The following is a 23,875-nucleotide window of genomic DNA, read 5'->3' on the forward strand; positions in this document are numbered from 1 at the left end:
TTGAGGCTTTAGATTACCCTGGACAAAACCCGCAACATATATCCTGGACTTTCGACTTTCTATTATTTTTCACTAGAAGACTGAAGAAATCTCCCTTGGGGACAAGGAGTGACTCCCCTGCTTGGCAGGCACCAAAGAAGCAACTGTCTGGTCTGCAACTCTGAAGCTCCCACCAGACGCTGAAGTCTTTGCATCACCAGAGGTGGATTTCCAGACTTCTCCAAGCCTACCCTGAGTCCACAGCAAAGCTGAGGCCCGTGGCTATCGTGGGTGACGTGGAACTGTGACCCCTGGATACCCTGATCTTTTGGCGGTCCATCCTCTTCCTGGTCTTCCTTGAAGTTGTGCTTTGGGCTCCGAGTAGCCCCAGCCTTGGGCATCCGCAGCACCAAAGATCTCTGGCCTCCACTCCACGAGTGACCCGTGGACCAGTTTCCAGTGCGACTGCTTTAGGCACCTTCGAGATCGTTAGCCCATTGGCTAGTGGGTCTCCACGAAGGCAACTTCTCTTCTGATTGGGCTTTCCTGGTTGATCCAGACATGCCCCAACTTACCTTTGCTGGGTGAGTCCCCCAGACCTTGCTGGTCTGCACCGACGTCTTTCTTCTGTTTCCCCTTGACTTGCCATTGCCAAGGCTTGTTGTGTCCATCCTGTTCGCCGACACTGCAGCACTCGCAGACTTCATGGGACAGCTTGAATCCAGCTCCTGGTGGTCATCGACACCTCCTGGACCTCATGGCTGAAGAGTCAAGACACCTGTCAATTCACCTGAACCACCCAACATCTGTGGGCATTGGACTATCCTGCCCTTGGTCACTGGGAAGTGACCCAGACTCTGTCCCCTCTGCTTTCAGGTTCCTTCCATCCTCAATCCAGGCTTGGATCGCTCCGGACACTTCTCCTCTTCACGGCAGCAGCACTTCTTTGCCAGCTTCCATTGAAAACGACGCCGGGACCCGACACCATTGGACACCTATGCACCCGGCTTCCCTGGGTGAGGTAACTTGAGTACTCCAGTGCTCCCGTGGGTGTTGGCCCTAGACACCTCTAAGTCCAAAAGGGTTTGCTTGTAGTCATCCTCTAAGTGTCCTTAAACTCTTAATTTCCAACCGCGACTTTCCACATAGAAGTTAACGGCGATTCACGGCTGTGTTCTCACACTGCACGCGTCCCCCATGGGTCCCCTGTGTCACTACCATGGGTGGTTCCTTGTGGTTCAAGCAGTTTTACAGGCTCTAGGCCTTGTGTCTAGTTCTGTTGTGGTTCTTATATCACTTTATTGGTATATGGTTTGGTACGCCCCTAGGGCCCAAACGTGTATTTTTTGCTTTTACTGTTAAATACTGACTTGTAACCTAAGTACTTCGAACTCCAGCCTCATAAAGAGACTAGAGGGGGTGTTTTATCTTAAATACATATATTTTAAATATATACCTGGTGTGGTTGTCCTTTCATTTGGTCATTCAAGAGATTATAGACTGGTAAAACAAGCTGCTTTACATTCCTTCAAGACTTAGCCTGAAGGCTGCTCTCCATAGCTACCACTAGGATAGCTTTCAATAAAGGTTGTCTTTAAAGTGGGCACCTTGTACCAGTCCAAACAGACCCCTTATGGTGCTAGGTTAATCAGTGGACAGCATATACCAGGCCAACTTCTCACAGTAACCAACCACACGAAGGAACTCTTCAAAATAATCAAGGATTTCTATAAACCGCCAGCCACAGAGAATACCATCCATACCTTGCAAGAACTCTGCAACGCTCTCTAGGAATTACACAGCAAGATTGCCACCATCTACAACAACTTTGACATGCAACCCAGCACTCTCAGCCTCAACAACCTCAACCAACCAGCGAACACCAGATGAAAGATCATCATCGTCTAGTCTCCGCTTACCACTAAGACAAACACAGGCATTATGTCATCCATCCACTCTGGGCTGCCCACCGACCCCTGCCCCCACCATCTCATCAACCTCGGAACCAACCCAATCAGCATTGGAACTTACTAGCATCCTTAACACCTCCATTACCACAGCAACCTTCCTGGACAGATAAAAACATGCAGAGGTCAGACTCTTCATACAGACAACCCAGCAACCCTAAAAAATTATTAGCCAATCTCCCTGCTACCATACCCAGCCAAAGTACTTGAGAAAGTAATCAACCGGCAGCTCAATGAATACCTGGAATGGAACCACCTACTCAATGTCTCACAATCAGGATTCCGTGCCAACCACAGCACTGAGACCACACTGATTGCTGCCACAGATGACATCAGAACATCACATGCACAGCCAAGCACCAACACAGACACCCTTGCAGCATGGTGCACATGGCTGCTCTTTTAGCAGCAGGCTACCTATATCACTACCATTGCACACACATATAAAACCTATAAGTCACTCCTATGGCAGGCCTTAACAATCCTGAAGGCAGAGTGCTTGGTTTTTATGTGAGAGGGTGCCCCTGCATGAGCAGAGCCCCTCTGCAGCATTCGGAGGACCTCCTCTGATGCTGTTTGTGGTGCAGCCAGACCATATACTCTTAAGTGCATTATAACCTCGCGGTAAATGCTAACTTTGGACCGGCTGCACAGAAACATGTTGTGTTTGGTGTCAAACACTTTGGAATACTGCCCCCCGCCAGTTCAGGCGGTGGGGGTAGCATTCCACCCTTCTAGAGGGAGAGACATGTTCACACTGGTCTACCCGGTAAAGACTTTCTACAGCCCTGGCATCACAAAATGGATGCCACTGCCACAGACACTGGTCTGGCCTCCTGCTGCTGACCGAAACTCCCCAGCAGGCAGATGTGTATTGGGGCTGGGAGGGAGCACTCTCTGGTGCTTTGAAGTCCTGCACTGGGGGCACGCTTGGTGTCCCTGTGCATAGTCCAGTTCAAACCAGTTGCAGGGGGTACCTGCCCCTGCTCTGGCAAGAAACTGGACAAAGGAAATGGGTGTAACCACCCGTCTTTCCAAACCCTCCCATAGGTGGGTCCCTAGAGTATGTACAACCCCCAAACTTAGTATAAGTATGGGAACCCAGTCCTAGAGGCTTTAGATTACCCTGGACAAAACCCGCAACATATATCCTGGACCTTCGACTTTCTATTATTTTTCATTAGAAGACTGAAGAAATCTCCCTTGGGGACAAGGAGTGACTCCCCTGCTTGGCAGGCACCAAAGAAGCAACTGTCTGGTCTGCAACTCTGAAGCTCCCGCCAGACGCTGAAGTCTTTGCATCACCAGAGGTGGATTTCCAGACTTCTCCAAGCCTACCCTGAGTCCACAGCAAAGCTGAGGCCCGTGGCTATCGTGGGTGACGTGGAACTGTGACCCCTGGATACCCTGATCTTTTGCCGGTCCATCCTCTTCCTGGTCTTCCTTGAAGTTGTGCTTTGGGCTCCTAGTAGCCCCAGCCATGGGCATCCGCAGCACCAAAGATCTCTGGCCTCCACTCCACGAGTGACCCGTGGACCAGTTTCCAGTGCGACTGCTTTAGGCACCTTCGCGATCGTTAGCCCATTGGCTAGTGGGTCTCCATGAAGGCAACTTCTCTTCTGATTGGGCTTTCCTGGTTGCTCCAGACATGCCCCAACTTACCTTTGCTGGGTGAGTCCCCCAGACCTTGCTGGTCTTCACCGACGTCTTTCTTTTGTTTCCCCTTGACTTGCCATTGCCAAGGCTTGTTGTGTCCATCCTGTTCGCCGACACTGCAGCACTCGCAGACTTCATGGGACAGCTTGAATCCAGCTCCTGGTGGTCATCGACACCTCCTGGACCTCATGGCTGAAGAGTCAAGACACCTGTCAACTCACCTGAACCACCCAACATCTGTGGGCATTGGACTATCCTGCCCTTGGTCACTGGGAAGTGACCCAGACTCTGTCCCCTCTGCTTTCAGGTTCCTTCCATCCTCAATCCAGGCTTGGATCGCTCCGGACACTTCTCCTCTTCACGGCAGCAGCACGTCTTTGCCAGCTTCCATTGAAAACGACGCCGGGACCCGACACCATTGGACACCTATGCACCCGGCTTCCCTGGGTGAGGTAACTTGAGTACTCCAGTGCTCCCGTGGGTGTTGGCCCTAGACACCTCTAAGTCCAAAAGGGTTTGCTTGTAGTCATCCTCTAAGTGTCCTTAAACTCTTAATTTCCAACCGCGACTTTCCACATAGAAGTTAACGGCGATTCACGGCTGTGTTCTCACACTGCACGCGTCCCCCATGGGTCCCCTGTGTCACTACCATGGGTGGTTCCTTGTGGTCCAAGCAATTTTACAGGCTCTAGGCCTTGTGTCTAGTTCTGTTGTGGTTCTTATATCACTTTATTGGTATATGGTTTGGTATGCCCCTAGGGCCCAAACGTGTATTTTTTGCTTTTACTGTTAAATACTGACTTGTAACCTAAGTACTTCGAACTCCAGCCTCATAAAGAGACTAGAGGGGTGTGTTTTATCTTAAATACATATATTTTAAATATATACCTGGTGTGGTTGTCCTTTCATTTGGTCATTCAAGAGATTATAGACTGGTAAAACAAGCTGCTTTACATTCCTTCAAGACTTAGCCTGAAGGCTGCTCTCCATAGCTACCACTAGGATAGCTTTCAATAAAGGTTGTCTTTAAAGTGGGCACCTTGTACCAGTCCAAACAGACCCCTTATGGTGCTAGGTTAATCAGTGGACAGCATATACCAGGCCTACTTCTCACAGTAGCAAACCACACGAAGGAACTCTTCAAAATAATCAAGGATTTCTATAAACCGCCAGCCACAGAGAATACCATCCATACCTTGCAAGAACTCTGCAACGCTCTCTAGGAATTACACAGCAAGATTGCCACCATCTACAACAACTTTGACATGCAACCCAGCACTCTCAGCCTCAACAACCTCAACCAACCAGCGAACACCAGATGAAAGATCATCATCGTCTAGTCTCCGCTTACCACTAAGACAAACACAGGCATTATGTCATCCATCCACTCTGGGCTGCCCACCGACCCCTGCCCCCACCATCTCATCAACCTCGGAACCAACCCAATCAGCATTGGAACTTTCTAGCATCCTTAACACCTCCATTACCACAGCAACCTTCCTGGACAGATAAAAACATGCAGAGGTCAGACCCTTCATACAGACAACCCAGCAACCCTAAAAAATTATTAGCCAATCTCCCTGCTACCGTACCCAGCCAAAGTACTTGAGAAAGTAATCACTCGGCAGCTCAATGAATACCTGGAATGGAACCACCTACTCAATGTCTCACAATCAGGATTCCGTGCCAACCACAGCACTGAGACCACACTGATTGCTGCCACAGATGACATCAGAACATCACATGCACAGCCAAGCACCAACACAGACACCCTTGCAGCATGGTGCACATGGCTGCTCTTTTAGCAGCAGGCTACCTATATCACTACCATTGCACACACATATAAAACCTATAAGTCACTTCTATGGCAGGCCTTAACAATCCTGAAGGCAGAGTGCTTGGTTTTTATGTGAGAGGGTGCCCCTGCATGAGCAGAGCCCCTCTGCAGCATTCGGAGTACCTCCTCTGATGCTGTTTGTGGTGCAGCCAGACCATATACTCTTAAGTGCATTATAACCTCGCGGTAAATGCTAACTTTGGACCGGCTGCACAGAAACATGTTGTGTTTGGTGTCAAACACTTTGGAATACTGCCCCCCGCCAGTTCAGGCGGTGGGGGTAGCATTCCACCCTTCTAGAGGGAGAGACATGTTCACACTGGTCTACCCGGTAAAGACTTTCTACAGCCCTGGCATCACAAAATGGATGCCACTGCCACAGACACTGGTCTGGCCTCCTGCTGCTGACCGAAACTCCCCAGCAGGCAGATGTGTATTGGGGCTGGGAGGGAGCACTCTCTGGTGCTTTGAAGTCCTGCACTGGGGGCACGCTTGGTGTCCCTGTGCATAGTCCAGTTCAAACCAGTTGCAGGGGGTACCTGCCCCTGCTCTGGCAAGAAACTGGACAAAGGAAATGGGTGTAACCACCCGTCTTTCCAAACCCTCCCATAGGTGGGTCCCTAGAGTATGTCCAACCCCCAAACTTAGTATAAGTATGGGAACCCAGTCCTTGAGGCTTTAGATTACCCTGGACAAAACCCGCAACATATATCCTGGACCTTCGACTTTCTATTATTTTTCACTAGAAGACTGAAGAAATCTCCCTTGGGGACAAGGAGTGACTCCCCTGCTTGGCAGGCACCAAAGAAGCAACTGTCTGGTCTGCAACTCTGAAGCTCCCGCCAGACGCTGAAGTCTTTGCATTACCAGAGGTGGATTTCCAGACTTCTCCAAGCCTACCCTGAGTCCACAGCAAAGCTGAGGCCCGTGGCTATCGTGGGTGACGTGGAACTGTGACCCCTGGATACCCTGATCTTTTGCCGGTCCATCCTCTTCCTGGTCTTCCTTGAAGTTGTGCTTTGGGCTCCGAGTAGCCCCAGCCTTGGGCATCCGCAGCACCAAAGATCTCTGGCCTCCACTCCACGAGTGACCCGTGGACCAGTTTCCAGTGCGACTGCTATAGGCACCTACGAGATCGTTAGCCCATTGGCTAGTGGGTCTCCACAAAGGCAACTTCTCTTCTGATTGGGCTTTCCTGGTTGCTCCAGACATGCCCCAACTTACCTTTGCTGGGTTAGTCCCCCAGACCTTGCTCGTCTGCACCGACGTCTTTCTTCTGTTTCCCCTTGACTTGCCATTGCCAAGGCTTGTTGTGTCCATCCTGTTCGCCGACACTGCAGCACTCGCAGACTTCATGGGACAGCTTGAATCCAGCTCCTGGTGGTCATCGACACCTCCTGGACCTCATGGCTGAAGAGTCAAGACACCTGTCAACTCACCTGAACCACCCAACATCTGTGGGCATTGGACTATCCTGCCCTTGGTCACTGGGAAGTGACCCAGACTCTGTCCCCTCTGCTTTCAGGTTCCTTCCATCCTCAATCCAGGCTTGGATCGCTCCAGACACTTCTCCTCTTCACGGCAGCAGCACTTCTTTGCCAGCTTCCATTGAAAACGACGCCGGGACCCGACACCACTGGACACCTATTCACCCGGCTTCCCTGGGTGAGGTAACTTGAGTACTCCAGTGCTCCCGTGGGTTTTGGCCCTAGACACCTCTAAGTCCAAAAGGGTTTGCTTGTAGTCATCCTCTAAGTGTCCTTAAACTCTTAATTTCCAACCGCGACTTTCCACATAGAAGTTAACGGCGATTCACGGCTGTGTTCTCACACTGCACGCGTCCCCCATGGGTCCCCTGTGTCACTACCATGGGTGGTTCCTTGTGGTCCAAGCAATTTTACAGGCTCTAGGCCTTGTGTCTAGTTCTGTTGTGGTTCTTATATCACTTTATTGGTATATGGTTTGGTACGCCCCTAGGGCCCAAACGTGTATTTTTTGCTTTTACTGTTAAATACTGACTTGTAACCTAAGTACTTCAAACTCCAGCCTCATAAAGAGACTAGAGGGGTGTGTTTTATCTTAAATACATATATTTTAAATATATACCTGGTGTGGTTGTCCTTTCATTTGGTCATTCAAGAGATTATAGACTGGTAAAACAAGCTGCTTTACATTCCTTCAAGACTTAGCCTGAAGGCTGCTCTCCATAGCTACCACTAGGATAGCTTTCAATAAAGGTTGTCTTTAAAGTGGGCACCTTGTACCAGTCCAAACAGACCCCTTATGGTGCTAGGTTAATCAGTGGACAGCATATACCAGGCCAACTTCTCACAGTAACCAACCACACGAAGGAACTCTTCAAAATAATCAAGGATTTCTATAAACCGCCAGCCACAGAGAATACCATCCATACCTTGCAAGAACTCTGCAACGCTCTCTAGGAATTACACAGCAAGATTGCCACCATCTACAACAACTTTGACATGCAACCCAGCACTCTCAGCCTCAACAACCTCAACCAACCAGCGAACACCAGATGAAAGATCATCATCGTCTAGTCTCCGCTTACCACTAAGACAAACACAGGCATTATGTCATCCATCCACTCTGGGCTGCCCACCGACCCCTGCCCCCACCATCTCATCAACCTCGGAACCAACCCAATCAGCATTGGAACTTACTAGCATCCTTAACACCTCCATTACCACAGCAACCTTCCTGGACAGATAAAAACATGCAGAGGTCAGACCCTTCATACAGACAACCCAGCAACCCTAAAAAATTATTAGCCAATCTCCCTGCTACCGTACCCAGCCAAAGTACTTGAGAAAGTAATCAACCGGCAGCTCAATGAATACCTGGAATGGAACCACCTACTCAATGTCTCACAATCAGGATTCCGTGCCAACCACAGCACTGAGACCACACTGATTGCTGCCACAGATGACATCAGAACATCACATGCACAGCCAAGCACCAACACAGACACCCTTGCAGCATGGTGCACATGGCTGGTCTTTTAGCAGCAGGCTACCTATATCACTACCATTGCACGCACATATAAAACCTATAAGTCACTCCTATGGCAGGCCTTAACAATCCTGAAGGCAGAGTGCTTGGTTTTTATGTGAGAGGGTGCCCCTGCATGAGCAGAGCCCCTCTGCAGCATTCGGAGTACCTCCTCTGATGCTGTTTGTGGTGCAGCCAGACCATATACTCTTAAGTGCATTATAACCTCGCGGTAAATGCTAACTTTGGACCGGCTGCACAGAAACATGTTGTGTTTGGTGTCAAACACTTTGGAATACTGCCCCCCGCCAGTTCAGGCGGTGGGGGTAGCATTCCACCCTTCTAGAGGGAGAGACATGTTCACACTGGTCTACCCGGTAAAGACTTTCTACAGCCCTGGCATCACAAAATGGATGCCACTGCCACAGACACTGGTCTGGCCTCCTGCTGCTGACCGAAACTCCCCAGCAGGCAGATGTGTATTGGGGCTGGGAGGGAGCACTCTCTGGTGCTTTGAAGTCCTGCACTGGGGGCACGCTTGGTGTCCCTGTGCATAGTCCAGTTCAAACCAGTTGCAGGGGGTACCTGCCCCTGCTCTGGCAAGAAACTGGACAAAGGAAATGGGTGTAACCACCCGTCTTTCCAAACCCTCCCATAGGTGGGTCCCTAGAGTATGTCCAACCCCCAAACTTAGTATAAGTATGGGAACCCAGTCCTTGAGGCTTTAGATTACCCTGGACAAAACCCGCAACATATATCCTGGACCTTCGACTTTCTATTATTTTTCACTAGAAGACTGAAGAAATCTCCCTTGGGGACAAGGAGTGACTCCCCTGCTTGGCAGGCACCAAAGAAGCAACTGTCTGGTCTGCAACTCTGAAGCTCCCGCCAGACGCTGAAGTCTTTGCATCACCAGAGGTGGATTTCCAGACTTCTCCAAGCCTACCCTGAGTCCATAGCAAAGCTGAGGCCCGTGGCTATCGTGGGTGACGTGGAACTGTGACCCCTGGATACCCTGATCTTTTGCCGGTCCATCCTCTTCCTGGTCTTCCTTGAAGTTGTGCTTTGGGCTCCGAGTAGCCCCAGCCATGGGCATCCGCAGCACCAAAGATCTCTGGCCTCCACTCCACGAGTGACCTGTGGACCAGTTTCCAGTGTGACTGCTTTAGGCCCCTTCGCGATCGTTAGCCCATTGGCTAGTGGGTCTCCACGAAGGCAACTTCTCTTCTGATTGGGCTTTCCTGGTTGCTCCAGACATGCCCCAACTTACCTTTGCTGGGTGAGTCCCCCAGACCTTGCTGGTCTGCACCGACGTCTTTCTTCTGTTTCCCCTTGACTTGCCATTGCCAAGGCTTGTTGTGTCCATCCTGTTCACCGACACTGCAGCACTCGCAGACTTCATGGGACAGCTTGAATCCAGCTCCTGGTGGTCATCGACACCTCCTGGACCTCATGGCTGAAGAGTCAAGACACCTGTCAACTCACCTGAACCACCCAACATCTGTGGGCATTGGACTATCCTGCCCTTGGTCACTGGGAAGTGACCCAGACTCTGTCCCCTCTGCTTTCAGGTTCCTTCCATCCTCAATCCAGGCTTGGATCGCTCCGGACACTTCTCCTCTTCACGGCAGCAGCACTTCTTTGCCAGCTTCCATTGAAAACGACGCCGGGACCCGACACCATTGGACACCTATGCACCCGGCTTCCCTGGGTGAGGTAACTTGAGTACTCCAGTGCTCCCGTGGGTGTTGGCCCTAGACACCTCTAAGTCCAAAAGGGTTTGCTTGTAGTCATCCTCTAAGTGTCCTTAAACTCTTAATTTCCAACCGCGACTTTCCACATAGAAGTTAACGGCGATTCACGGCTGTGTTCTCACACTGCACGTGTCCCCCATGGGTCCCCTGTGTCACTACCATGGGTGGTTCCTTGTGGTCCAAGCAATTTTACAGGCTCTAGGCCTTGTGTCTAGTTCTGTTGTGGTTCTTATATCACTTTATTGGTATATGGTTTGGTACGCCCCTAGGGCCCAAACGTGTATTTTTTGCTTTTACTGTTAAATACTGACTTGTAACCTAAGTACTTCGAACTCCAGCCTCATAAAGAGACTAGAGGGGTGTGTTTTATCTTAAATACATATATTTTAAATATATACCTGGTGTGGTTGTCCTTTCATTTGGTCATTCAAGAGATTATAGACTGGTAAAACAAGCTGCTTTACATTCCTTCAAGACTTAGCCTGAAGGCTGCTCTCCATAGCTACCACTAGGATAGCTTTCAATAAAGGTTGTCTTTAAAGTGGGCACCTTGTACCAGTCCAAACAGACCCCTTATGGTGCTAGGTTAATCAGTGGACAGCATATACCAGGCCAACTTCTCACAGTAACCAACCACACGAAGGAACTCTTTAAAATAATCAAGGATTTCTATAAACCGCCAGCCACAGAGAATACCATCCATACCTTGCAAGAACTCTGCAACGCTCTCTAGGAATTACACAGCAATATTGCCACCATCTACAACAACTTTGACATGCAACCCAGCACTCTCAGCCTCAACAACCTCAACCAACCAGCAAACACCAGATGAAAGATCATCATCGTCTAGTCTCCGCTTACCACTAAGACAAACACAGGCATTATGTCATCCATCCACTCTGGGCTGCCCACCGACCCCTGCCCCCACCATCTCATCAACCTCGGAACCAACCCAATCAGCATTGGAACTTACTAGCATCCTTAACACCTCCATTACCACAGCAACCTTCCTGGACAGATAAAAACATGCAGAGGTCAGACTCTTCATACAGACAACCCAGCAACCCTAAAAAATTATTAGCCAATCTCCCTGCTACCGTACCCAGCCAAAGTACTTGAGAAAGTAATCAACCGGCAGCTCAATGAATACCTGGAATGGAACCACCTACTCAATGTCTCACAATCAGGATTCCGTGCCAACCACAGCACTGAGACCACACTGATTGCTGCCACAGATGACATCAGAACATCACATGCACAGCCAAGCACCAACACAGACACCCTTGCAGCATGGTGCACATGGCTGCTCTTTTAGCAGCAGGCTACCTATAGCACTACCATTGCACACACATATAAAACCTATAAGTCACTCCTATGGCAGGCCTTAACAATCCTGAAGGCAGAGTGCTTGGTTTTTATGTGAGAGGGTGCCCCTGCATGAGCAGAGCCCCTCTGCAGCATTCGGAGTACCTCCTCTGATGCTGTTTGTGGTGCAGCCAGACCATATACTCTTATGTGCATTATAACCTCGCGGTAAATGCTAACTTTGGACCGGCTGCACAGAAACATGTTGTGTTTGGTGTCAAACACTTTGGAATACTGCCCCCGCCAGTTCAGGCGGTGGGGGTAGCATTCCACCCTTCTAGAGGGAGAGACATGTTCACACTGGTCTACCCGGTAAAGACTTTCTACAGCCCTGGCATCACAAAATGGATGCCACTGCCACAGACACTGGTCTGGCCTCCTGCTGCTGACCGAAACTCCCCAGCAGGCAGATGTGTATTGGGGCTGGGAGGGAGCACTCTCTGGTGCTTTGAAGTCCTGCACTGGGGGCACGCTTGGTGTCCCTGTGCATAGTCCAGTTCAAACCAGTTGCAGGGGGTACCTGCCCCTGCTCTGGCAAGAAACTGGACAAAGGAAATGGGTGTAACCACCCGTCTTTCCAAACCCTCCCATAGGTGGGTCCCTAGAGTATGTCCAACCCCCAAACTTAGTATAAGTATGGGAACCCAGTCCTTGAGGCTTTAGATTACCCTGGACAAAACCCGCAACATATATCCTGGACCTTCGACTTTCTATTATTTTTCACTATAAGACTGAAGAAATCTCCCTTGGGGACAAGGAGTGACTCCCCTGCTTGGCAGGCACCAAAGAAGCAACTGTCTGGTCTGCAACTCTGAAGCTCCCGCCAGACGCTGAAGTCTTTGCATCACCAGAGGTGGATTTCCAGACTTCTCCAAGCCTACCCTGAGTCCACAGCAAAGCTGAGGCCCGTGGCTATCGTGGGTGACGTGGAACTGTGACCCCTGGATACCCTGATCTTTTGCCGGTCCATCCTCTTCCTGGTCTTCCTTGAAGTTGTGCTTTGGGCTCCGAGTAGCCCCAGCCATGGGCATCCGCAGCACCAAAGATCTCTGGCCTCCACTCCACGAGTGACCCGTGGACCAGTTTCCAGTGCGACTGCTTTAGGCACCTTCGCGATCGTTAGCCCATTGGCTAGGGTCTCCACGAAGGCAACTTCTCTTCTGATTGGGCATTCCTGGTTGCTCCAGACATGCCCCAACTTACCTTTGCTGGGTGAGTCCCCCAGACCTTGCTGGTCTGCACCGACGTCTTTCTTCTGTTTCCCCTTGACTTGCCATTGCCAAGGCTTGATGTGTCCATCCTGTTCGCCGACACTGCAGCACTCGCAGACTTCATGGGACAGCATGAATCCAGCTCCTGGTGGTCATCGACACCTCCTGGACCTCATGGCTGAAGAGTCAAGACACCTGTCAACTCACCTGAACCACCCAACATCTGTGGGCATTGGACTATCCTGCCCTTGGTCACTGGGAAGTGACCCAGACTCTGTCCGCTCTGCTTTCAGGTTCCTTCCATCCTCAATCCAGGCTTGGATCGCTCCGGACACTTCTCCTCTTCACGGCAGCAGCACTTCTTTGCCAGCTTCCATTGAAAACGACGCCGGGACCCGACACCATTGGACACCTATGCACCCGGCTTCCCTGGGTGAGGTAACTTGAGTACTCCAGTGCTCCCGTGGGTGTTGGCCCTAGACACCTCTAAGTCCAAAAGGGTTTGCTTGTAGTCATCCTCTAAGTGTCCTTAAACTCTTAATTTCCAACCGCGACTTTCCACATAGAAGTTAACGGCGATTCACGGCTGTGTTCTCACACTGCACGCGTCCCCCATGGGTCCCCTGTGTCACTACCATGGGTGGTTCCTTGTGGTCCAAGCAATTTTACAGGCTCTAGGCCTTGTGTCTAGTTCTGTTGTGGTTCTTATATCACTTTATTGGTATATGGTTTGGTAAGCCCCTAGGGCCCAAACGTGTATTTTTTGCTTTTACTGTTAAATACTGACTTGTAACCTAAGTACTTCGAACTCCAGGATCATAAAGAGACTAGAGGGGTGTGTTTTATCTTAAATACATATATTTTAAATATATACCTGGTGTGGTTGTCCTTTCATTTGGTCATTCAAGAGATTATAGACTGGTAAAACAAGCTGCTTTATATTCCTTCAAGACTTAGCCTGAAGGCTGCTCTCCATAGCTACCACTAGGATAGCTTTCAATAAAGGTTGTCTTTAAAGTGGGCACCTTGTACCAGTCCAAACAGACCCCTTATGGCGCTAGGTTAATCAGTGGACAGCATATACCAGGCCAACTTCTCACAGTAACCAACCACACGAAGGAACTCTTCAAAATAATCAAGGGTTTCTATAAACCGCCAGCCACAGAGAATACCATCCATACCTTGCAAGAACTCTGCAACGCTCTCTAGGAATTACACAGCAAGATTGCCACCATCTACAACAACTTTGACATGCAACCCAGCACTCTCAGCCTCAACAACCTCAACCAACAAGCAAACACCAGATGAAAGATCATCATCGTCTAGTCTCCGCTTACCACTAAGACAAACACAGGCATTATGTCATCCATCCACTCTGGGCTGCCCACCGACCCCTGCCCCCACCATCTCATCAACCTCAGAACCAACCCAATCAGCATTGGAACTTTCTAGCATCCTTAACACCTCCATTACCACAGCAACCTTCCTGGACAGATAAAAACATGCAGAGGTCAGACCCTTCATACAGACAACCCAGCAACCCTAAAAAATTATTAGCCAATCTCCCTGCTACCGTACCCAGCCAAAGTACTTGAGAAAGTAATCACTCGGCAGCTCAATGAATACCTGGAATGGAACCACCTACTCAATGTCTCGCCATCAGGATTCCGTGCCAACCACAGCACTGAGACCACACTGATTGCTGCCACAGATGACATCAGAACATCACATGCACAGCCAAGCACCAACACAGACACCCTTGCAGCATGGTGCACATGGCTGCTCTTTTAGCAGCAGGCTACCTATAGCACTACCATTGCACACACATATAAAACCTATAAGTCACTCCTATGGCAGGCCTTAACAATCCTGAGGGCAGAGTGCTTGGTTTTTATGTGAGAGGGTGCCCCTGCATGAGCAGAGCCCCTCTGCAGCATTCGGAGTACCTCCTCTGATGCTGTTTGTGGTGCAGCCAGACCATATACTCTTAACTGCATTATAACCTCGCGGTAAATACTAACTTTGGACCGGCTGCACAGAAACATGTTGTGTTTGGTGTCAAACACTTTGGAATACTGCCCCCCGCCAGTTCAGGCGGTGGGGGTAGCATTCCACCCTTCTAGAGGGAGAGACATGTTCACACTGGTCTACCCGGTAAAGACTTTCTACAGCCCTGGCATCACAAAATGGATGCCACTGCCACAGACACTGGTCTGGCCTCCTGCTGCTGACTGAAACTCCCCAGCAGGCAGATGTGTATTGGGGCTGGGAGGGAGCACTCTCTGGTGCTTTGAAGTCCTGCACTGGGGGCACGCTTGGTGTCACTGTGCATAGTCCAGTTCAAACCAGTTGCAGGGGGTACCTGCCCCTGCTCTGGCAAGAAACTGGACAAAGGAAATGGGTGTAACCACCCGTCTTTCCAAACCCTCCCATAGGTGGGTCCCTAGAGTATGTCCAACCCCCAAACTTAGTATAAGTATGGGAACCCAGTCCTTGAGGCTTTAGATTACCCTGGACAAAACCCGCAACATATATCCTGGACCTTCGACTTTCTATTATTTTTCACTAGAAGACTGAAGAAATCTCCCTTGGGGACAAGGAGTGACTCCCCTGCTTGGCAGGCACCAAAGAAGCAACTGTCTGGTCTGCAACTCTGAAGCTCCCGCCAGACGCTACGCGGATGACACTCAACTGATCCTTTCTCTCACCAATGACCCCAGCACCGCCAAAACTAACCTACACGAAGGAATGAAAGAAGTTGCCGAATGGATGAAACACAGCCGTCTGAAACTGAACTCAGATAAAACAGAAGTCCTCATCTTAGGTACTTCCCCCTCTGCTTGGGACGACTCCTGGTGGCCGGAAGCTCTTGGAAAAGCACCCATCCCGACAGACCACGCACGGAACCTAGGCGTTATCCTGGATTCTTCACTCTCAATGTACAGACAAGTCAACGCCGTATCCTCATCCTGCTTCAACATTCTTTGCATGCTCAAAAAAACATTTCGCTGGATCCCCACCGAAACCAGAAAAACAGTCACCCATGCTCTGGTCACGAGCCGACTGGACTACGGAAACACCCTCTACGCAGGTACTACCGCTAAACTCCAGAAGAAACTCCAACGAATCCAAAACGCCTCAGCCAGGATCATATTAGACATCCCGCGCAACGAACACATCTCTGGTCACCTGAAAGACCTCCACTGGCTACCCGTCAATAAGAGGATAACTTTCCGACTGCTAACCCACGCACACAAATCACTCTACGACATCGGACCAGAATGCCTCAACTCACGACTGTCCTTCTACACCCCCTCCCGCCAACTACGTTCTTCCAGCCAAGCCCTCGCCACTGTACCTCGCATCAACAAGACCACAATGGGAGGCAGATCCTTCTCATAACTGGCTGCTAAAACATGGAACTCACTCCCCACTTACCTTCGCCTTACCCAGAACCACCTAGCATTCAGAAAGCAACTTAAAACGTGGATATTTGACAAGTAATCCTCCTCCCCTCCCTAAGCGCCTTGAGACCCTCCGGGTATGTAGTGCGCTATATAAATTCTTTGACTTGACTTGACTTGACTTTGCATCACCAGAGGTGGATTTCCAGACTTCTCCAAGCCTACCCTGAGTCCACAGCAAAGCTGAGGCCCGTGGCTATCGTGGGTGACGTGGAACTGTGACCCCTGGATACCCTGATCTTTTGCCGGTCCATCCTCTTCCTGGTCTTCCTTAAAGTTGTGCTTTGGGCTCCGAGTAGCCCCAGCCATGGGCATCCGCAGCACCAAAGATCTCTGGCCTCCACTCCACGAGTGACCCGTCGACCAGTTTCCAGTGCGACTGCTTTAGGCACCTTCGCGATCGTTAGCCCATTGGCTAGTGGGTCTCCACGAAGGCAACTTCTCTTCTGATTGGGCTTTCCTGGTTGCTCCAGACATGCCCCAACTTACCTTTGCTGGGTGAGTCCCCCAGACCTTGCTGGTCTGCACCGACGTCTTTCTTCTGTTTCCCCTTGACTTGCCATTGCCAATGCTTGTTGTGTCCATCCTGTTCGCCGACACTGCAGCACTCGCAGACTTCATGGGACAGCTTGAATCCAGCTCCTGGTGGTCATCGACACCTCCTGGACCTCATGGCTGAAGAGTCAAGACACCTGTCAACTCACCTGAACCACCCAACATCTGTGGGCATTGGACTATCCTGCCCTTGGTCACTGGGAAGTGACCCAGACTCTGTCCCCTCTGCTTTCAGGTTCCTTCCATCCTCAATCCAGGCTTGGATCGCTCCGGACACTTCTCCTCTTCACGGCAGCAGCACTTCTTTGCCAGCTTCCATTGAAAACGACACGGGACCCGACACCATTGGACACCTATGCACCCGGCTTCCCTGGGTGAGGTAACTTGAGTACTCCAGTGCTCCCGTGGGTGTTGGCCCTAGACACCTCTAAGTCCAAAAGGGTTTGCTTGTAGTCATCCTCTAAGTGTCCTTAAACTCTTAATTTCCAACCGCGACTTTCCACATAGAAGTTAACGGCGATTCACGGCTGTGTTCTCACACTGCACGCGTCCCCCATGGGTCCCCTGTGTCACTACCATGGGTGGTTCCTTGTGGTCCAAGCAATTTTACAGGCTCTAGGCCTTGTGTCTAGTTCTGTTGTGGTTCTTATATCACTTTATTGGTATATGGTTTGGTACGCCCCTAGGGCCCAAACGTGTATTTTTTGCTTTTACTGTTAAATACTGACTTGTAACCTAAGTACTTCGAACTCCAGCCTCATAAAGAGACTAGAGGGGTGTGTTTTATCTTAAATACATATATTTTAAATATATACCTGGTGTGGTTGTCCTTTCATTTGGTCATTCAAGAGATTATAGACTGGTAAAACAAGCTGCTTTACATTCCTTCAAGACTTAGCCTGAAGGCTGCTCTCCATAGCTACCACTAGGATAGATTTCAATAAAGGTTGTCTTTAAAGTGAGCACCTTGTACCAGTCCAAACAGACCCCTTATGGTGCTAGGTTAATCAGTGGACAGCATATACCAGGCCAACTTCTCACAGTAACCAACCACACGAAGGAACTCTTCAAAATAATCAAGGATTTCTATAAACCGCCAGCCACAGAGAATACCATCCATACCTTGCAAGAACTCTGTAACGCTCTCTAGGAATTACACAGCAAGATTGCCACCATCTACAACAACTTTGACATGCAACCCAGCACTCTCAGCCTCAACAACCTCAACCAACCAGCAAACACCAGATGAAAGATCATCATCGTCTAGTCTCCGCTTACCACTAAGACAAACACAGGCATTATGTCATCCATCCACTCTGGGCTGCCCACCGACCCCTGCCCCCACCATCTCATCAACCTCGGAACCAACCCAATCAGCATTGGAACTTACTAGCATCCTTAACACCTCCATTACCACAGCAACCTTCCTGGACAGATAAAAACATGCAGAGGTCAGACCCTTCATACAGACAACCCAGCAACCCTAAAAAATTATTAGCCAATCTCCCTGCTACCGTACCCAGCCAAAGTACTTGAGAAAGTAATCAACCGGCAGCTCAATGAATACCTGGAATGGAACCACCTACTCAATGTCTCACAATCAGGATTCCGTGCCAACCACAGCACTGAGACCACACTGATTGCTGCCACAGATGACATCAGAACATCACATGCACAGCCAAGCACCAACACAGACACCCTTGCAGCATGGTGCACATGGCTGCTTTTTTAGCAGCAGCCGGGTGGTGAACACAAGGTGTACACAAGGGTGGCACATAAAAGGTTTCATCCATTTGTGAAATGATGCAGCGTGGCCCTGCAGATTTGTTAGCATCAATGCCATGCACCTTTTCACTTTAAGTCTGACCCATGGTCCACTGAGGTACATGACTTGCTTTCACCCCCACACCCAGTTATACATATGTAGATGAGAGGAGTTCAGGTGGTGTCTACCATGGCAGCTTAAACCTGCGTGGTCTGAGCCTGCATGCTAGGACAATTGTGTGTCCTGTAGTTTAATCTAGGGTAGTATAGACATTACTTTTGAAATGTCCCTATATATAGGTAGTACCCATGGGCCACATATCCTCTACCCCTCAGGTGTGTTGTTTCTCCTGTGAGATACCAATCTTCTGCTAGGAATGTGGAGGCTAGGTTAATGTACATGGACCCAGGAGTGGCAGTGGGGCATCTTTCATAGACATGTGGACAAGCTGTGTGAATAGGAACGTGCAGGGTTGCACTAAGTTTAAGACAATACAATGCATCCCAGTGCTTTCCTTTCTGCAGGTCCACATTCTGCTTTCTAGAACCAACACAGGCACCTTTGGACCATGAGGCAGGGGTGAATGCTTTGGTGGACATCTGCTGTTTTTATGCCAGCACAGTTAGTTAAGACAGGAACACTGTATCATGCACCACATTGCTGCCCTTTAATTTTGAAGTAAGATAGCACAGCTAGAAGGATTGCAACGCTGCTCTATGCCAACATATGATCAAAATGCCAATGATCCTTCTATTGATGTTATGCCTAAGAAGAGATTAGCCAGGTGCCTACTGTTTGTCTAGTAGATAGAATGGCAGAGCACTGGGACATAGCTGCCTCGACTACACTACATAGGCCATAGTTGGAACTTACCCTGTTGGTGTTGAAGTTGGTCATAGGTAGCACTGTCCTGTCCCACCACTTCAAACACCGACTCTTCAGAGATGACAGCAGACACCTGTTCCTTCGAGGGAACCAACTCTTCCAAGGGCGCTAAACTATCACCTCTGGTCTGCAATGCTGCCTGTAGATTGGTTGCCAGTTTCTCCTTAGTTTTGCGTTTGCTATTTTGCCAGCACTTCCTAAAGCCCGTCACTGACCTCCTAACTTCAGCAACGCTGTTACCCTTGTGTTCTTTGGACAGCCATATTGTATTTTCCGTCCCCAAATGACACTCTGAAGCTGGAGAACAGCTAGTTTTGGTGCACCTTCACCTCCATCACCTCCATGTCCAAGATCTCATTCTCATCCTGACTGAACTTATATTTCCTCTTCCTCTTCGCCTGTGAGTCTGGCTGGTCATCTTGGCTGGTAGTGGGGCTTGGTGGGTTATTGTCCAGTGCTGTGCTCACTTCTGGCTGTTCCATGGCTGATTTCAGGTAAGTGTAACATTTTTTTTTCCTAGCATCAATTTAGTTTTTGTATCCCCTAGGTGTAGTGAAATTACATTAGGCTGGCTAGCATGTACTTTCTCGGTGCTAATTGGGCAAACAGCACTTTTTGTCCCATATCGGACCATTAAGGGTTCCTTGTGGGTTGTCTTCTGTAGTGTCAAGAGACTATGTGAGATAAGATTCAACAGAGGAAGTACGTAACTTGCTGGGAGTTGTTAAGGTGTGGGTGTTAACATTTATGATGTCATGATAGTGCAGTGTGTGATCGTATATTGAAGACATCTGTTGCAGAGCTCCGTGTGTAGCATATACATTTTCTGGCTTCCGGGCGGGGGAGGAGGCTACATCTCAGCCAGTTTGACCCAGGATTAGAGAATACCCCTCTATATCACACCACTCTAATATAACATACCTGATGCTCTTCAAGTAGTCAATTATGTCACCTTACCCACAACAGAAAAAGAAACTCTGACTCCTTAACCTGTTTGAGCCCTCTTCACCCTTCCACACATTAAACCATCACTTCTCGATACATTCTTGTGCTTTTCAGACACAGCCCTGCAATGTCACACCAAACCAATTACAACCAGATCATACACATGGGCAGCAAAATAACCCCAAAACTACCCAGCTCTTGTGGAATTTCCTAAAGTTCCATCTTCTTACCCAACATCTTTAACCTCTACATGGAGCTCCTCAGATGCAGAATTCATGTCAATTACCTTAGCAAAGATCACACACACAACAACTGAACTGAATGGTTTAAAGCTTAGCAGTCTGACATGACATAGACTGAATCACCCCTGGCTGGCAGACCAGGAATATCACTTGGATTCACCCTTTACACAGACCCCTGCTCTAAAGAAGATATCACCATGAAAACCATTGCAACATAGTACCAGATCTCCCTTTCAAACAAAGTGAAAACCTTCCTTCAGTAACCAGTTTCAGCAAGAACAGCTCAACCTTTTGTCCTCTAAGGAGGTAGTGCTCAACTCAACTGGCTCCTTGATAACACTATGACACTGCTAATAGGCATCCTACACATTACAGCTCTTCTTATCAAAGTGTTGTAAAAGTTCAACCACATCACCCCAACACTGAAGAAACCACACTAGCTCCTTCTCAATGCCTCAATGCCTAGAATATCATCTTCACAATGATCTACATCACTTACAAGGTAATTAGAACCAATAACGTCACATGTCTAGCCAAGCAACTCCCCACCTGTGAGAGACGGCAATGCACACATGATCGTCAGACTGAAGACAAAGAGAAAAACTGTAGGCGGGAGCAGAAACATCAGTCCTTCCTCATCTATAAACCCATCAACTGGAACTACATCTCAAACAACATCAGAGCTTTCCTGACTCTCCTGACGTTACAATAACAACTGAAGAAACATCCCTTTAAGGAGCATTCCTTCTCACACAATCTGAATTTCCTAGTTCCTTGAAGAATTGTACATTTTCTTGAATCACATCCCTGTTCAGTTGCTCGCTTGTTCACTTTCCTTTGCTTCCCTGGAAGGTTTGCTCACCTTACAAAAAAAATTATATACATACATAGATAGCAGTATACTGCTTACTCACACACTCACACATGCTGTCAATGAAGACCAACGACAAAGATAGTACATCATACATTATGTTAAATAACATTGCACACCATTGCATGTACAATGCAATAATTTGTCAGATGCACTCTGCTGGTAGGTAAATTATATATGTTTAGTCAATATACAATTGATACCAAATCTATCGATAGGTACAACAGATTGTCTGTTACAGTCTTGAGTTGGCAGAGGTATTCAGCCTGGCTAAGTAGAGACCACAATCCTAGACTGGGTAAGTAAGCTACAAACTAAAAGATTACCTGTGATAGCTTGGCACATAGCAGTCTGGCTAATTGAAAGTGGCAATGTGTAAAGTATTTTGTATACCACAGCACACAGTAACACAATGCAAAGACCACCAAGATACTCCACACCAGGTTAGACAAATAGAAAATAGTTCTATTAACAAAACAAGACCAAAACAACAAAAATCCAATATGTAGAGCCAGAGTTATAAATATTAAAATAAATCCCAAAATGGAGTGCTAAGAGTCTTAAAGCACCAACCAAGGATAGCTGGTCACACTTCTCTGGATTAGATCTAAAAGTTCTGGCTGATGGAGTGCAGGTTGGGTACAGGGACCTGCCGTGGCTTGGCGAAACAGGACCTTTGGTTGGAGGCTGTGTCGACGTCAAAGACAAGGTGCGAGGAGCAGGGAGGCGAAGTATCAGCGCTGATCTGTAGGAGCCGTAGCTGATGTGTTGTCATTGAACTGCACATTCGGTGATGCAGCACCATCAAACAGAAATAAGATAGGAGATGCGTCATTCTTGAAACGGGTTGCATCGGTTCCGATCGGCGCAATGAAGACGAAGCATGAATTCTGTTAGTTGCAACACTGAAAACCAACTTCCAACCGTCAATGACTGGATTGCTACCACTTGGCAGGGCAGGACTCACAGATGGCAAGTCTCGGTGGTTTTGCAGGGTTACAGTAAGTCTTTGATGTCCCTGCGAATTCAGAACAGGGGGCAAGCCAGCATGTGCTTGGAATAACCCTGGGTTCAAGTGAGATGGGTCCAGTCCATTCCTCAGCAGGACAGACGGTAGCAGGCAACAGGACAGCACTGCAGTGCAGACAGACATTTTTTTCAGAGCATCACATGCACTGTAGCCTGGGCAGCAGTGATAAAGTGTTCAGAGTTCTAAGGCCAACAGAAAGAAGTAGCAAAAAGAGGAGGTGAGCCTCAAAACATTTGGGGAAAGACGTTCTTACGGCTAATAACACATGCCCAAACACCCAGAATGCACATACACTCACCAGGCGCGAACAGTGAGCAAAAAAATGATGGATCTAGGCCCAGATCTCTGTACTGGGGTGAATGTATGACATTGTTCTGCATTCTGTCCATCAACTGTTGTTTTTGCATTTGTCACCTCGAGTGGGAAGGGTTTGCGCAGACTTGGGTCCCATGCTTTCCATGCCACTGGAATCAAGCTATCCTGGCTGAAGAAGGGTGAAACCCTGAAACCGGTCCAAGGATGCTTGTTTCCAATCCAGGGAGGACCTGGCTTGGCAGTTCGGGCTGGACTGTACCCATGAGGCACAGGGTCAACACTGATTTGCATATGGCTGGGTTCAAACTGGAACGACATGGTGAACAAAAAAACAATGGATTTAGGCCCAGATCTCTGTACTGGGGTGAATGATTGACATTGTTCTGCATTCTGTCCATCAACTGTTGTTTTTGCATTTGTCAAGGTGGTGATGGAAGCCGTTAAAGTTTCAAGCTCAACAGACAGCCCCATTAAGTTCCTGTCATCCAGGATGGAAACTACCATAGCTTCCTCTACAGCCACAGGAACAGACACAGATGGAACGGATCAAGGCTTCCAAGATGGGTGTAGTATGTCCCGGGCAGAAATCTCCCTCAACTAGTGGGAGGAAAAGTTGTTGCCGGGGGTGCAGTTGGAGGCCCTGATGGAAAGAGGGCCTCAAGAGTTAGGGATTGGCTGGGTGCAGGCTCAGATGGTGTATGAACCTGCTTCTGGGATAACACTTCAACATGATTTCTTGTTGGCCAGGTGGAGACACAATGGTCCAGATTCTCCCAAAAATCATGGAACATAGTGAAGCAGCCAAAAATGCTCTGCTTCATTGTGTGACAAGTAGGGGGCAGTAGAGCTCTAATCCTACAGAGATATGGCTCTATCCCCCCTTTCCCTAGCATCGGCGCTTATGTTAGCGGCAGTGCGCCAGACACACGCCTTAGCACCATAGTGCAAGAGTGTGTGCATGAGTCTACAGTAGGTTTTGAACTGGAAGGATACCATTCCAGTACAAAGTACTATGCTTAGACACA

General features: G+C 48.9%; 1 protein-coding gene across 1 annotated transcript in view; it reads right to left on the reverse strand.

Annotated features, from left to right (window-relative positions):
* LOC146829879 (vomeronasal type-2 receptor 26-like) overlaps positions 1-19,929 on the reverse strand; it is a 135,529-nt gene extending 115,600 nt beyond the window's left edge. Inside the window, exon 1 of the mRNA XM_085606555.1 lies at positions 19,777-19,929. Within this exon, the coding sequence (XP_085462681.1) occupies positions 19,777-19,929 (153 nt within the window). The remainder of the gene's footprint in view (positions 1-19,776) is intronic.
* Between the last annotated feature and the right edge of the window lie 3,946 nt (positions 19,930-23,875).

This window comes from Triturus cristatus, chromosome 5_2 (assembly GCF_964204655.1).
Source record: "Triturus cristatus chromosome 5_2, aTriCri1.1, whole genome shotgun sequence".
Taxonomy (NCBI): Eukaryota; Metazoa; Chordata; class Amphibia; order Caudata; family Salamandridae; genus Triturus; species Triturus cristatus.